Here is a 12,471-nt window from a genome sequence, read left to right on the forward strand (position 1 = left end):
AGAAAGGCATTTGCACATTCGCAAGTGTTTATTGAACTATTTGGATTTCATGATACATTTATAGAGGAAAAATTTTGGTAGGGAAGAACCTTAGTCTTTCATTTGATTGCATTTGGATTAAATCTATCAAAATATATATTTCTCTAAAACTCAAAACCTATTCTGATACTATTGAGTAGAAAAACTTGCTAATATTTAGATTTTGAACATAACAGATTTTTGAAAAGTAAGTCTATCAGATTTAAAAAAATAATAATTTATTATGAACTCATTGCATTTTGCTGGGATGTTTTGATCAATGGGACGTGTTGGTGGATGGCAAGTTCCCTTTCTTTAAAAAAGTGTTTTGTTCTGCTGTTCCACAGAGGTCTTCCGCTTTCTTTAGCGAGATTGCGGTCCATCCTTCAGTCTTCCTGATTCTGGAAGGAGATGAATGTAGCAGGGCGTTGGGAAGATGAACAGGGACGAGGTCCGGGGCAGAGACAGAGACAAGGAAGGAAGGAGGGACACAAGGAGGTGAGGAAGCTCAGACAGCTTGTGAGAGGGGAAGGGAGGGATGCAGCTGGTGCCCCAGGACGGAGCAGGTGACCCAGAGGAGGCTGTGAATAAAGGGTAAGAAAACCCAGGGAGAGAGGTGAGGGGGGAGGTGGACAGGGGGGCAGCTGGGAGGGAGCCGCCCTCACCCGGAGAATGTCCTCCAGCGTGTTAGAGAGATCTTTGCTGTTTTTATTCAAGTCATTCCAGGGGCAGAAGGATCTTCCCTGGTGGAACACGAAGTCGTTCAAGCAGTGCTTAAACTCTGAAACGGGACAGGAGGAATCAAGGCAAGCTCCAGCTCTGAATATGGGGAAGAGACTATGAGGTGCCTGAGTCTTAAGAGACACGTTCTCGCCATCGGCATTTCTCTGCCTCCTCTTTCCTCCCTCGAATTCCTGTTTCCAACTGGAATCTGAGGCAGTCCAATTCTACCTCATCCTGGAAGCCACCAAGGCCTTCTAGCATGAGTACCCACCTCCCTCCATCGCCCAGGCTCGCCTCTCTCCCCTGAACTCTCTCTCCAAGCAGACTCTCCAGCCCTCCCCAGAGTCCAGCCTCACCTCTGCAGGCAGCAAAGAGAGGCTACTCTCCCTGGGGCATCCTAGGTTCCCCCTACCTGATCCCAGTCCCTCTCACAGCCCTGCCCCTGCCCCAGCTCCCTCTGCTCTCACCATAATAGGACATGATGGCCACATGGACGCCGGCGTCATGCAGTTTGCGAAGACCCTGCCGGTATTCCAAAATACCGGAGTGGTAGAGGCGGGCAGCGAAGATGCTCAACTCTACGTTCTTGTGCTCCCTCAGGAACTTAACCACCTCATCCACACATGCGAAGCAAGGACTCCAGGATATGTACCAGGTGACACGATATTTCTCACCTGAGGACAGCATCATGTCCAAGGACGCCTTCTCGGTGCGGAACCAAGAGAGGAAGCAGAGTTCTGTGTGACGCCTCTTCTTGGGAAAGAACTGGGAGAGATGGAGAAGGGAGGGGGACACTCTGGGCTGGCAGAGCAGGCGTGTGGCAGGGCTGGGGACGTGGGGACGAGGGGCCGGGGAGCAATAGTCTCAGAGGCATGTTACTGAGCGGTTGATTGGTTTTCTTAATCTCTCCCCTCCCCTCTGTTTTCACGTAGTCTTCCTTGCCACACTCATCCACTCGTTCATTCAATCCGACATTCGTTATCCCAGTCATTCCTGCTACATGCATTCCGAGTGCCTGCTCCAGGCCAGGCCTCTGGGGTCCAGGCTTGTTCCCTGGGCGCTGTCTGCCGGGGAAGGCCACAGAGCTGCGCTGTCCACCGGGGAGCGGCCGGCCACGCGTGTCCACCGCGCTCTTGAAATGGGGCAAGTATGAAATACGCATCTCCTCTCAAGGACTTAGCATGAGAAAGAAGGTCAACTATCCCGTGAAGAACTCTTGTATGAATTCTTATTCATTACATGTTGCAATAAGATCTGAGAGATGTTACGTTATCAACAGTAAATCCATCCATCTCTCTCAGCTTTTGAACACTGGGTACTTGAGAAGGTTGCAGGACGCGAGGGACCCCGATTGTGCATCCACGCATAGTCGTGCCACGGTGCACGCCCGTCTACCCCGTAATGCTCTCCCCCGACAGGTTCTGGGAGGTCTGCAGTCTGGATGGAGAAGGGAGGGCTGGCGTGTGGGGGGACAGCTTGCAGGAGAGGTGAGTGGTCACTGCAGGGGCTCTAGGGTGCTGCACTCGACCTGGTGTCTGCCTAGGCTGCGGTCCTCATCCAGGCAGGCCTGGGCTGAAGCCTCAGAGCAAGCTGGGGGGCAGCAGGACCAGGGTGTGGACTCTCCCCCCAGGGGGATCACACTTCCTGGGCATGGAGCAGTCAGGGGTGTGTCTGGGGGAGCATCAGGTCAGCAGGGCAGTTACCAGGGCCAGATGAGGCGCTGGTGCATAAGAGGCCCCGACTTGCTAAGATGCTCTTTCCTCCCGGACTGCTAGAGGCCGAGCTGGAGACCAGACGTGGAGACGACAGCCCGCAGACTCCCTAAGAGAGGCCTCGTGGGATAAATCCAAAGCCATCCTGTGTCAGGATGCAGGAGGGTCAGGCAGGGACATCAGGGGCCCAGGACATCGGACGTTGTTGTGGGGAGAAGCACTCGGCATTTACATGTTATATTCTTTTCTGCGTCCTCGACCGGCTTTGCTCCTGCCTGTGAGGTGAGTATACGGGGGCCCATACCTGGTTTTCAAAGACCCCCCTCAACAAGGGCATACGTGAGTGGTTCTTTGTTCCTTCCACTTGGTAGCAGATGTAGCAGCCATTTCGGTGTTTGGGGGTAGGCAGGTTGTAAAAATGGAAGTAGAAATAGTCATGATATAACCGCTCCATTGGGTTTCTGGGGGTAAAAGTGAAAACCGAAAATGCAGAGTGTTCCCTGGAGTTTCTCCCATTTGGTGTCACCTGAACACAGAGCTCTGCACCCCTGGGTGATGTGCCTCCCCCAACCCTCCTTGGCCGTGAGCATCTTCTACGGCCTCCCAGGCAGGAAGACTGGGGAGCGGCAGGGGCCGGGGGCTGCAGGGACACCAGGGACCAGAGTCCCCTCCCGTGGGGGCCCAGGCTCCGCGCCTTCCAGCAGCACACGCCCAAGCCCCCCCCTAGATTCCTGCCCACACCCCCCAAAGCATTAGAAACACAGAACTGAGTAACAAAACCCCCTCTGCATCAAAATAGTAGCTTTTAATATTGCAGTTCAATCCACGCCCGACTTTTCACGGAGGCATGTTATGTTTTACAGATCGGATTAACACCTAAATCCACAGGCTCCGGCTACTGGTCTAAGTATCCTGTGTCTCTGAACTCATCTACTCCTCCTCCAGTCCCGGAGGACCCATCCCATCGTAGAGAGAAGTAAGCAGGGCACAATGAGGGGATTAGCCTGCCCAGGTCCCCTGTCTGGTAAGTGACAGCCCTGGTCCCCTGTCCGGGCACAGCCATGCCATGCCCAGCTATCACATTAGGTGACTTGGTGGGGTGCGCTGTCTCGGGTGTGGTGCTCTTGTCTACTTAATTGTGAACTAGGAGCATTTCTCCCGACCGAGGCATCTTTTCCCCGGTCCTAGGCTGGTGGTGCAGTGATAACCGTGAAAGTCCGTGGATGTGAGAACAGTCTGCATTTCCTTTTTTGCTCCCCGCGGAGACATCCTTGGAAAGGATGGTTTATCTTCTTGCCCCAGACAGCTCTTCTCACGCTGTGTGTGTAGTGGGGTCAAGGGCATAGAAAATTGATCAAAGTGTTTCTAACTAAATTCAGCAACGGCTTCACTCAGGCTTTAGTCCCGACCTAAGTGTTAACAGAACTCAGGAAAGATGGGAGATCAGGCAGCCGTCGCAGGCACGCAGGGGACGGCCCAGCCCCAAGGACTTGCGGGCTGAGAGGGGGACCAGGAAGACGGCAGGACTGGGGGCAGGCACAGAGGGGGCCATTCAGAAGCAATAGTGGGGGTCTCCCCAGAACAGGCCGTCCCCCCAACGGAGCGGTCCTGCGGAGAAGGAACCCAGACAGGAAGAGAAGCCAGCTGGAGAGCAGCAGCAGCAGCCGCCCCAGGACAGAGGCTCCACAGGGGTCAGAGAGAGGCCCCAGAGGCACAGAGTGGGCAGCGGTACCTGCTCCAGGGCTTCAGGGTGTAGCCTTCCCGCCAGGCTTCTGTCACTTTTCTCCAGACCTGGAGATGCATTTCCTCTCACAGTGCCCGGCCTTAGGGAAGTCCCTCGTCTGAGTGACCGGCCAGCCTTCTCAGCTGAGGCGCCACCCCCTTCCTGCTTTGGCAGCAGGGGTGGGAGGGCCCTGGGGTTTGGGCCTCCTCTGTCTCACACCCACCTTCTCTCCATCTCTGGGGCCCTCCCTCTGGGCAGAGCTCCCCCTCGTGGCGACAGGCCCCTCTGGGCAGCAGGACCCACCCTTACTGCAAAGCGAAAGATAAAGTAAGGAGGGCAGGGAGAGGGAGATGCGACAGGCCCTGAGGATGACCGCAGGACAGAGGCCCCACCTCCCTGGGGAGGGGCCGGAGCCCTCTCCACACCACCCTGCACCCAGCCCTGTGCCGGGCGCACGCTCTCCGCCTGCCCGTTGACAGCAGGTGATGAGAAGGGGCAGACTGGGTGAGCACGCCTGTGTTTTCAGACCCTGTAGCTATGTCCTCCTGCTTGACAAAGACACAGGATGACCGCAGGACAGAGGCCCCACCTCCCTGGGGAGAGGCCGGCCGGAGCCCTCTCCCCGCCCGCCCTGCACCCAGCCCTGTGCCCGGTGCCCTCTCCCTCCCTGCCCAGTGAGAGGAGGAGCAGGCTGGGCGAGCACTCCTGTGTTTTCCCCTGCTCTGCAGAAGGCAAGGGGCAGATGTGCTGTGAGTTCCTAGCTCTGTGCCAGGTCCTCTGCATCGTGCAAACCCTCAGTGATTGCATGGCGAGGAGGAGGTGAGCATGCTCTGCTCTCTCTTCCTCTTCTTATTAGGACACATGTCCCCTCCTGGGGTCCTACCCTCGTGACCTCATCTAAACTTAACCACCCCCCAAACTCCCACCTCCAGACACCATCACACAGAGGGTTAGGCCTTCAACGTATGCATTCGGGGGACCCTAACATTCAGCCGGTGGCCCAGTGGGTTTCCCTGCTGCCTTGTCGCCCTGCAGCGCAGCGGGCGGGGCTGCCCGACACCCAGGCTCCACGTCCGCCTTCCCCGAGGTTATGGTCAGTGCTAGTGACCAAAGCCCAGCGTGAGAGGGGGTTCGGCTGGGGCATCGCTGCCCTGAGCAGGACCGAGACCTCCTCGTGGGACTAGGAGGACAGGAGCCTGGGTGGGGAAGTGCGGGATCCCCAGCAGATTAATCGATCATGGGTATTAATGGGAAGACTCTCGGGAACCTGCGGGGTGGGTGGGGGCGCAGGCCCCGAGGGTTCCCTTTCCCCAGACGACCACGTCCCTCAGCGCGTGTGCTTCTCCCTCCCCACGGTCCGCGGCACGACGGCTCCTGTCTGCGTCTCTCCGTAAACGCTACCTGCCTCCTTGGGGGTCGTCCGCAGAGGTGGTACCCTTCGCATCTATCTCTCTGGCCATTTGCTCTTTTACTTGACATTATGCCATTCCCATCAGTGGTTCCCACATGGGGACCCAGCGCTGACTGTCATTCAGGCTGTCGTCCCCCGTGTCGGCGCTGAGCGACCATCTGTTCCTTTCCTCTGGGGGAGTCAGTCCGATAGCTCTCGCTTTCCCACCATCACGGACAGGGATCACCTGTTGTGTTCTCGTGCGTGAGACCCTCTAGGGAAGGGTCTAGAACAGAAAGAGCGGGCACACGGGGCGCGGATATCAACGCCCATCCCTGGCATTGCCAAGCTTTTCCCAAAGCTCTCCACCAGGGGAAAGAAAAGCGTCCCCATCCCCAGGTCCTCACCGGAGCAGGTATTAGGGACCTCGCGCGCTCTCGCCTGACGGGGTGTGAGCGCTCTCCCCCTGAGCTTTGCTTTCACATTTTCCTGATGTCCAGAGAGACCTCGTATCTTTTTATATTTTCTGTGCCTCCCGTTCTCCTCTGCTATAGAACTAATGTTGGCCGAATCTTTTGCACATTTTTCTGCGAGGCAGTTTGTCTTTCCCTCTCGCTTTATAAGAATTGTTAGATATTCTGGATTGTGATCCTTTCCCAGTTACATAAGTGGCAAATGCTTAATGTGTGGCTCAATTCTTCGTCTCCTCATATATAGATGTATCATTTTTAATGTTTTCACAAGTATCGGATTTTCGGTGTATGTATGTGATATGACATAGATATCTGATACTTAATTTCGGAATAGAATCGAGGAAGATGAAAGGCTCTGGGGAGATGCAGCAAAGCCAAGGGGCCTGGAGAGAGAAAAGTGACGGAGGGAAGCAGCGAAGCTGGGGGGAGGGGAGGTAGGGTGTAGGGGGTAGGGCGGAGGGACTGGGGACAAAGCAGACAGGGAAGCTGAGAGCATGGGGAGGGCAGAGGGAGGCTGCAGGAGCCCTGGAGAATGGGGGAGACTACAGAGCGGAAGTCTCCCCACGAACGAGTGATGGGTGCAGCGGGAACCAGAGGGGCCTGTGGCGGCTCGCAGCAGGGCGCCTTCAGGCATCTGTGTAGCCAGGGCTCAAAGGCCCTCCCCGGGGGGTCCACGAAGTCTTCCTGGCATTTTGCAAACTCTGCAGTGGAAGAGGAGACGGTCAGATTCCACGCAGGAGCAGAGGCCACCCCGCCACATATGTTCCCCTCCAGTGCGTCGCCCTTACCCCAAATGTCCTCCCACATGGACGCCGAATCTGTCCCCACTGTCACAGTTCTAACCCAGGGTCTGCTCTGCACTCCCGAGGACTGCCTGGGGAGTCCCCTCCAGGCAGCTGACCCGGGATGCTTGGGCCCTCGGAGGTGCCCGCTCTGGGCAGGGTCTCAGCTCCCGCAGGTCTGCTGGGAGGTCTCTGGAGTAGTGTCAGGGCACAAAGTCCTCGGGCGGGGTCGCTGTGTTCAGTCAACAACGTGATCGCATGCAGAACTGGGCTCCAGGAAGGAAATGTCCCATTGGCCCGTGCGGCACCTGTGCACATCAGCTTCTCCAGAACGTTCCAGGAAGTGTGAAACACATTCCACGCGGTGAGATTGCCCGGGGAAGAGGAGAAGGGAAGCGGGGAGCCATGGGGTGCGTGACCCTGCAAGGTCAGGCATCCCGGTCACAGGCCGCTGTCCGCGCTCCGGCTGCCTGCCCCAAACACTTGCTGTGGGGCCCAGGCAGAGCTCGCAGACCCACCAGGCCCAGGAGATATTTGGCTGTGTCACCCTCCATCACATGCTATCTAAGTCCTTCTTTTATGATGTTCCCCTAAAACTTTGTTTTTTCAAGTTTTAAAAAAAAAGGCAAAAGCAACCAATGTGTGTTTCTATGGATTTCTATTAGATTTAAATATGATTTTAGTTTTGTCGTTTCTTATTCAATTTATTACAAAGCATTTCCTACGGGTTTTGTCCCTATACTCAATGGAAGGAGAAGATGTTCGTGTGAGGGTATATACACCATTACAAAATCAAAATGACAAAATAACAACAAAAAATGTCAAAAGACCCCAAACCAAGGCCAAAGTTGCGTCTTCTTTCTTGACAACCTCGGGCCTGCCCAACACGTCTCCTGTGACTTCCCATGGCCATTTCCACCGGGTTCCAGCATTCGCTTGTGCTTCCGTGTCCTGATCCATCACCTCTGACATCACTGTGACCAGTGAGCGTGAACCCCACTTCCTCGTCCCCACATCCCGCCTTGCCTTCAAGGCGATGTCACCGAGTTCGGACCCTCAACCCCTGCCCTCTTCCGTGTAGACTCTATGTCTCCCTGTGTCCACCAGTCTCCCTGGGCTCCCATCTTTGTCAAATGAAGACTTAAAGTCTCCTGTACTCCTCCCCAATCCCCACCTCCCAGATTCTCTCCTCCGAAGCTTCAGATTTTCATTTTGCATTTGGAACAACAAATATTCTGCTGTATTAAACACCCGTCATTTCCACAGTTCGAATCTAAAGGTGGCAGCTACTTGTCCCTGCAGAAGCAGGCAGAGATCACCCTCCCTTTCATAGAGTTGCAATGTCACTTCGGCAATGACACTTATGCATCTGCAAGCAAAGATGTTTAGTTGTCAAGTACAGATTCCCCTTCTCTAGGCATTAGCTCATTTTCCCTTGACCAGTGATCATTGTTGTGAGCACTAACTGCCCACATGAAGGTACCTACAAAAGATAAAGGCATTTGCGCATTCACAACTGCTTAGTGCACTATTTGGACCTCGTGATACATTACGGAGGAAAAGTGTTTGGGAACAATTTTACATTTCATTTTATTGCTTTTGCTTTAAAACAATTCAAATACATAATTATTTCTCTAAAAATCAAAAACTATTCTGATATTGTTGAATAGAATCTTACTGATAGATATTTGGAACAATAGATGTTGAATGTAAAATAAATCTATCAGGTTTCTTAAATTTACAATTTCTTATAGCTCGTTGCGGTTTGCTGGTTGCTTTGCATCAATCCAGAGAGGGTGGAGGATGCGAGTTTCCATTTCTTGAAGAAATGTTTTATTCTGTTCCAAAGAACTCTCCAGCCTGCTATAGCGAGATCCAAGTCCATCTTTCATTCTTCCCGATTCTGGATAGAGAAGGAGATGAACGTAGCAGGGTGTTGGAAAGATGAACAGGGACGAGGTCCGGGGCAGAGACAGAGACAAGGAAGGAAGGAGGGACACAAGGAGGTGAGGAAGCTCAGACTCCTTGTGAGAGGGGAAGGGAGGGATGCAGCTGGTGCCCCAGGAGGGAGCAGGTGACCCAGAGGAGGCTCTGAGCAAAGGGAAGGAAAGGCTCAGGGAGAGAAGGGGAGGTGGGAGGAGGCAGGGGGGCAGCAGGGAGGGAGGAGCCCTCACCTGGAGAATGCCCGCCAGCTTCTTAGTTAGTTTTTCACTCCTTACACCCAGGTTATCCCAGGGCGGGAAGGGTTTATCCTCATCCTGTTGGTGGTCCACAAAATTTTCCCAGCAGTACTCAAACTCTGAAAGAGCAGGAGGGGGCGGGGTAAGGGTGAGCTCCAGCCCTGGGGAATGGGGAGCGGCACAGAGTGTCTGCCTCTTACAGACAAACTTTCCCCATCATAATTCCACTGCCTCCCTTCTCGCTTCTTCCCTGGGACCTAGCTCATCACACCTGTATTTCTTCCAACGGGAGTGTGAGGCGGCCCCATCAGATGGTTTCAGGAAGCTCCTAAGTCCTTCGTGAAGGTCTACGCCCCTCCCCCGCTCCCAGCACCACCTCCCTCCCCTGCACTGTCTTCAGGTCCACTCCCCAGTCCTCCCAGAGTCCAGCGCCCCTTCTGCAGGCAGCTACCAGGCTTCTCCACCGGGGATTCTCATCCTGCCCGCCTCTTTCTAGCAACTTCCCAAGGCCTCGTCTGCCCACCCCATCCCCTGTGAGTCCTGTGCTGACCCTGGAAGGTCATTATGGCGACTTCGGCCCCAGCCGCATTCAGTGCTCGCAGCCCGGCTTTATAGCCCTGGCTTCGCTCATGGATGCGGGCAGCGAAGGTGCGCAGGTTCACGTGTCTGTTCTCTCTCAGGAATTTAGTCAGCTTCTTGGCACAGTCTGCGCAGGGGCTCCAGGAGATGAAACAGGTGACCCTGTAGCGCAGCTCCTTGTCCAGATTCCAAGAAGCCATCCGCTCCAGGAAGATCGGCTCTGCGTGACACCGTTCCAAGCCCATGTCAGCACCCTGGGCACAGAAGAGGGAGAAAAGTGTTCTGTCATTGACTGTTACGGGGGGGAAGATGGGACCAGGGTGAGGCAGGTGGGGCACAGGCCTAGAGCTCAAAATAGAAGGGGAAACACAGCTCAGCATCAAAATGAATGATATTTCAAGACAGGATTGACATGATCAAATGTGAGACGAACTTCACGATAATCAATATCAGCATTTTACCAAGGGCCAGGTTAGCAGAGATGACTTTCTAATAGACATCAGCAAATGATGACTCCTCCTGGCTCTGTAACTGATCGGTCCTCATTTACGTTGTTGATATTTCGTTCATCGTGGAATTCGCATTAATTTTAATGTTTAAACTATTCCTTTAAATACGACGCATCTTGATTCCCCAGTGTATGTAGCTCCTCTAAGTTAGTGCCCGAGGTCTCTGCCTGCAGGAGCCCCACCTAGTCTGGCCCTGCAGGGAGGAGGTCAAGGCCTGAGGACGGAGGGAGAAGACCAGGTGAGCTCCAGGGTCATGAGCCTGATGCCACAGAAGTGGGTGCTTCTCTCAGGGGGGATTTACCCAGCTCTCCACCTACTTCCCTGTCCCCACGTCCACCTGTGCACCAACACCTCTGCAGGCTTCTACTCTGGGCCACACCTTGTGCTGAGCACAGTCGAGACACTCTTCTAAAAGGGCTCACTCTGCACGGAGAAATGGGCTGAGGGGCGCCAAGGGCGTGGTGTCTGGGAAATTAGATGAATGTCATGTGCAGCTCATAGCATCATAGAGGTTTGCCCAACCTGCAGAAGGAAGGATTTCTAAGCCGGGACTCAGGTACGAGGGACGAATCCTGCCGACTGTGCTAGTGCAGAGCCCATGGCGGGTGTGTACGGGAACCTGGGGGTCGGTGGGGCACCCCTGGGCCAATCACAGCAGGCAATGCAGTTGCGTGACAAGCACCCCGGCCAAGATCTCCCGGGAGTGACCAGACGCACAGACAGGGAGAATTAGGGCTTCTGGACATTCCCTGTGACCATGTGGCTGGTTTCCGATGTGTGGCTCAAAGCCACCCATCACAGCAGAAGCTGTCCCCACCTGACTCTAGACAGAGCCACAGCAGCTGCGGAGACCAATAGCGACGAGTTTGAGGACAGCCCGTGTGCACTGAGAACCTTCTCCCTGAACATCCCAGGATCAGGGTGTCCTGCCTGCTTTGGTCAGTCACCTTGTTGCGCAGGAAGCCCTTGTACTCATCCAGTGGGATCCAGAGATCGTCCTGCATGCGGTCCACCTCATAGCACAGGTAGGTCTCGTTCATGTAATTCAGATGACTGAAGTTATCAAGGAAGGTCCTTTCATCCATCAGGGGTCTATGGACACAGGAGGGGGGAACCCAGAGACATGGAGCACGTCCTTGTGCTCCCCTCCTCCACCCCAAACCTCTTCCCCTTCACCCTGAGCTCCCCATGCACCCCACATCACTGCCCGACCCATAGAGGAAGAGCATCCACTCGCTTTGCTGGAGCCACCTGCCCTCCTCTCTGACCCCACCCGAGGCTCCTGGAGAAAACAGCCCGGTCATTTCGTCAGGTTCGGCCCCCAGGGGCAGTGCGCGGTGTCAGAGCCTCTGTCCAGGCTCTGCCTGGACTAGGCTGGTCACCGCTTCTGGCATCGCCATCTCACGATTGTCCCGCTGGCCCACGTCCCTGCTTGATGTGAACACTTGGCACCCATTCCTCTTGGGACAGGCAGAGTGCCCATCTGCCGAGAGGTCCGAGGAGGGAGGGCAAGCAGAGCAGCCCCTGGGGTACGGCAAGTCCTCATCAGGGAACCTGGAGGAGGGGCTCAGGAGTTGGGGTGATGCAGGGGCCGGGTGATACCTGGCTTCGGGTGCTGGGCCAGCCTCCATGTCTCAGTCCTCTGCTTCTCCTCCTGGTCACAGCCAATGTCCTCCTCCTGTGACACTCTTCAGGAGTCAGGCTCCTTATATGCCATCAAAAACCTGGAAATTGCTGAGTTGGTATGCTGGACCCCACCCCTTCATAACATCAGGCCACCGATGCCACCCACATGGGTGTTACACAAACAGGAACTTCTCTGTGCCAATGTGTCATCCTCATGCCGTCGGGGACAAGTTAACTTTTGATTTCTCTCTTCTGACAAAGGCCCTACCTGGATGCCACGAGGACTGACCATGGGCAGATGAAGCCTCGGAGGCTAGGGTCAGTCTGGTCAGCATGGCACAGCAAGACAGGAGGCGAGAGGGCAGCTGAGAGGCCCTGTTCATGCCTGAGGAGGCCCGGGAGTGAGACACAGAGCCCCGGACCAGGCTCCATGGGGCATGATTCATGGACGGACTGTGCTCTGTGAGTCAGAAGGGAAATTCTGCTCTGAGAGGCAGCAAACGAACTTCATCCCAGTCTAGGAAGGGCTGAGAGGGGACCAACCTGTGCCCAGCTCTCCTCAGGAACTCATCACGTAAGCATTAGAACCTGGACATGAAGCGTTTTTACGCCCATTACACAGGGGAGAGAACGGGCTCTGAGAGGGAACAGGGCTTGGCGGGGATGCCCAGGGAGCAGAAGGGAGCAGGGCTGCCCACCACCCGGAAAGGGCGGCCACCCATGTTCCTTCTCTCCACCACCAGGCCGTGAGGAATG

At 55.1% G+C, this 12,471-nt stretch overlaps 1 protein-coding gene across 1 annotated transcript; it reads right to left on the minus strand.

The window, feature by feature from the left end:
- Positions 1-235: 235 nt before the first annotated feature.
- Positions 236-11,847, minus strand: LOC120613156 (DNA dC->dU-editing enzyme APOBEC-3G-like). The gene is made up of 9 exons (XM_039875758.1): positions 11,692-11,847; positions 11,037-11,181; positions 9,552-9,834; positions 8,996-9,120; positions 4,186-4,259; positions 2,758-2,914; positions 1,209-1,506; positions 684-799; positions 236-419 (listed from the first exon to the last, which is right to left on the minus strand). Exons 1-9 carry the CDS (start codon positions 11,718-11,720, stop codon positions 405-407), a joined length of 1,242 nt encoding a protein of 413 aa, XP_039731692.1. The 5' UTR covers positions 11,721-11,847; the 3' UTR covers positions 236-404.
- Positions 11,848-12,471: the final 624 nt, after the last annotated feature.

The sequence above is a fragment of the Pteropus medius genome, unplaced genomic scaffold (assembly GCF_902729225.1).
Source record: "Pteropus medius unplaced genomic scaffold, Ma_sr-lr_union100, whole genome shotgun sequence".
Taxonomy (NCBI): Eukaryota; Metazoa; Chordata; class Mammalia; order Chiroptera; family Pteropodidae; genus Pteropus; species Pteropus medius.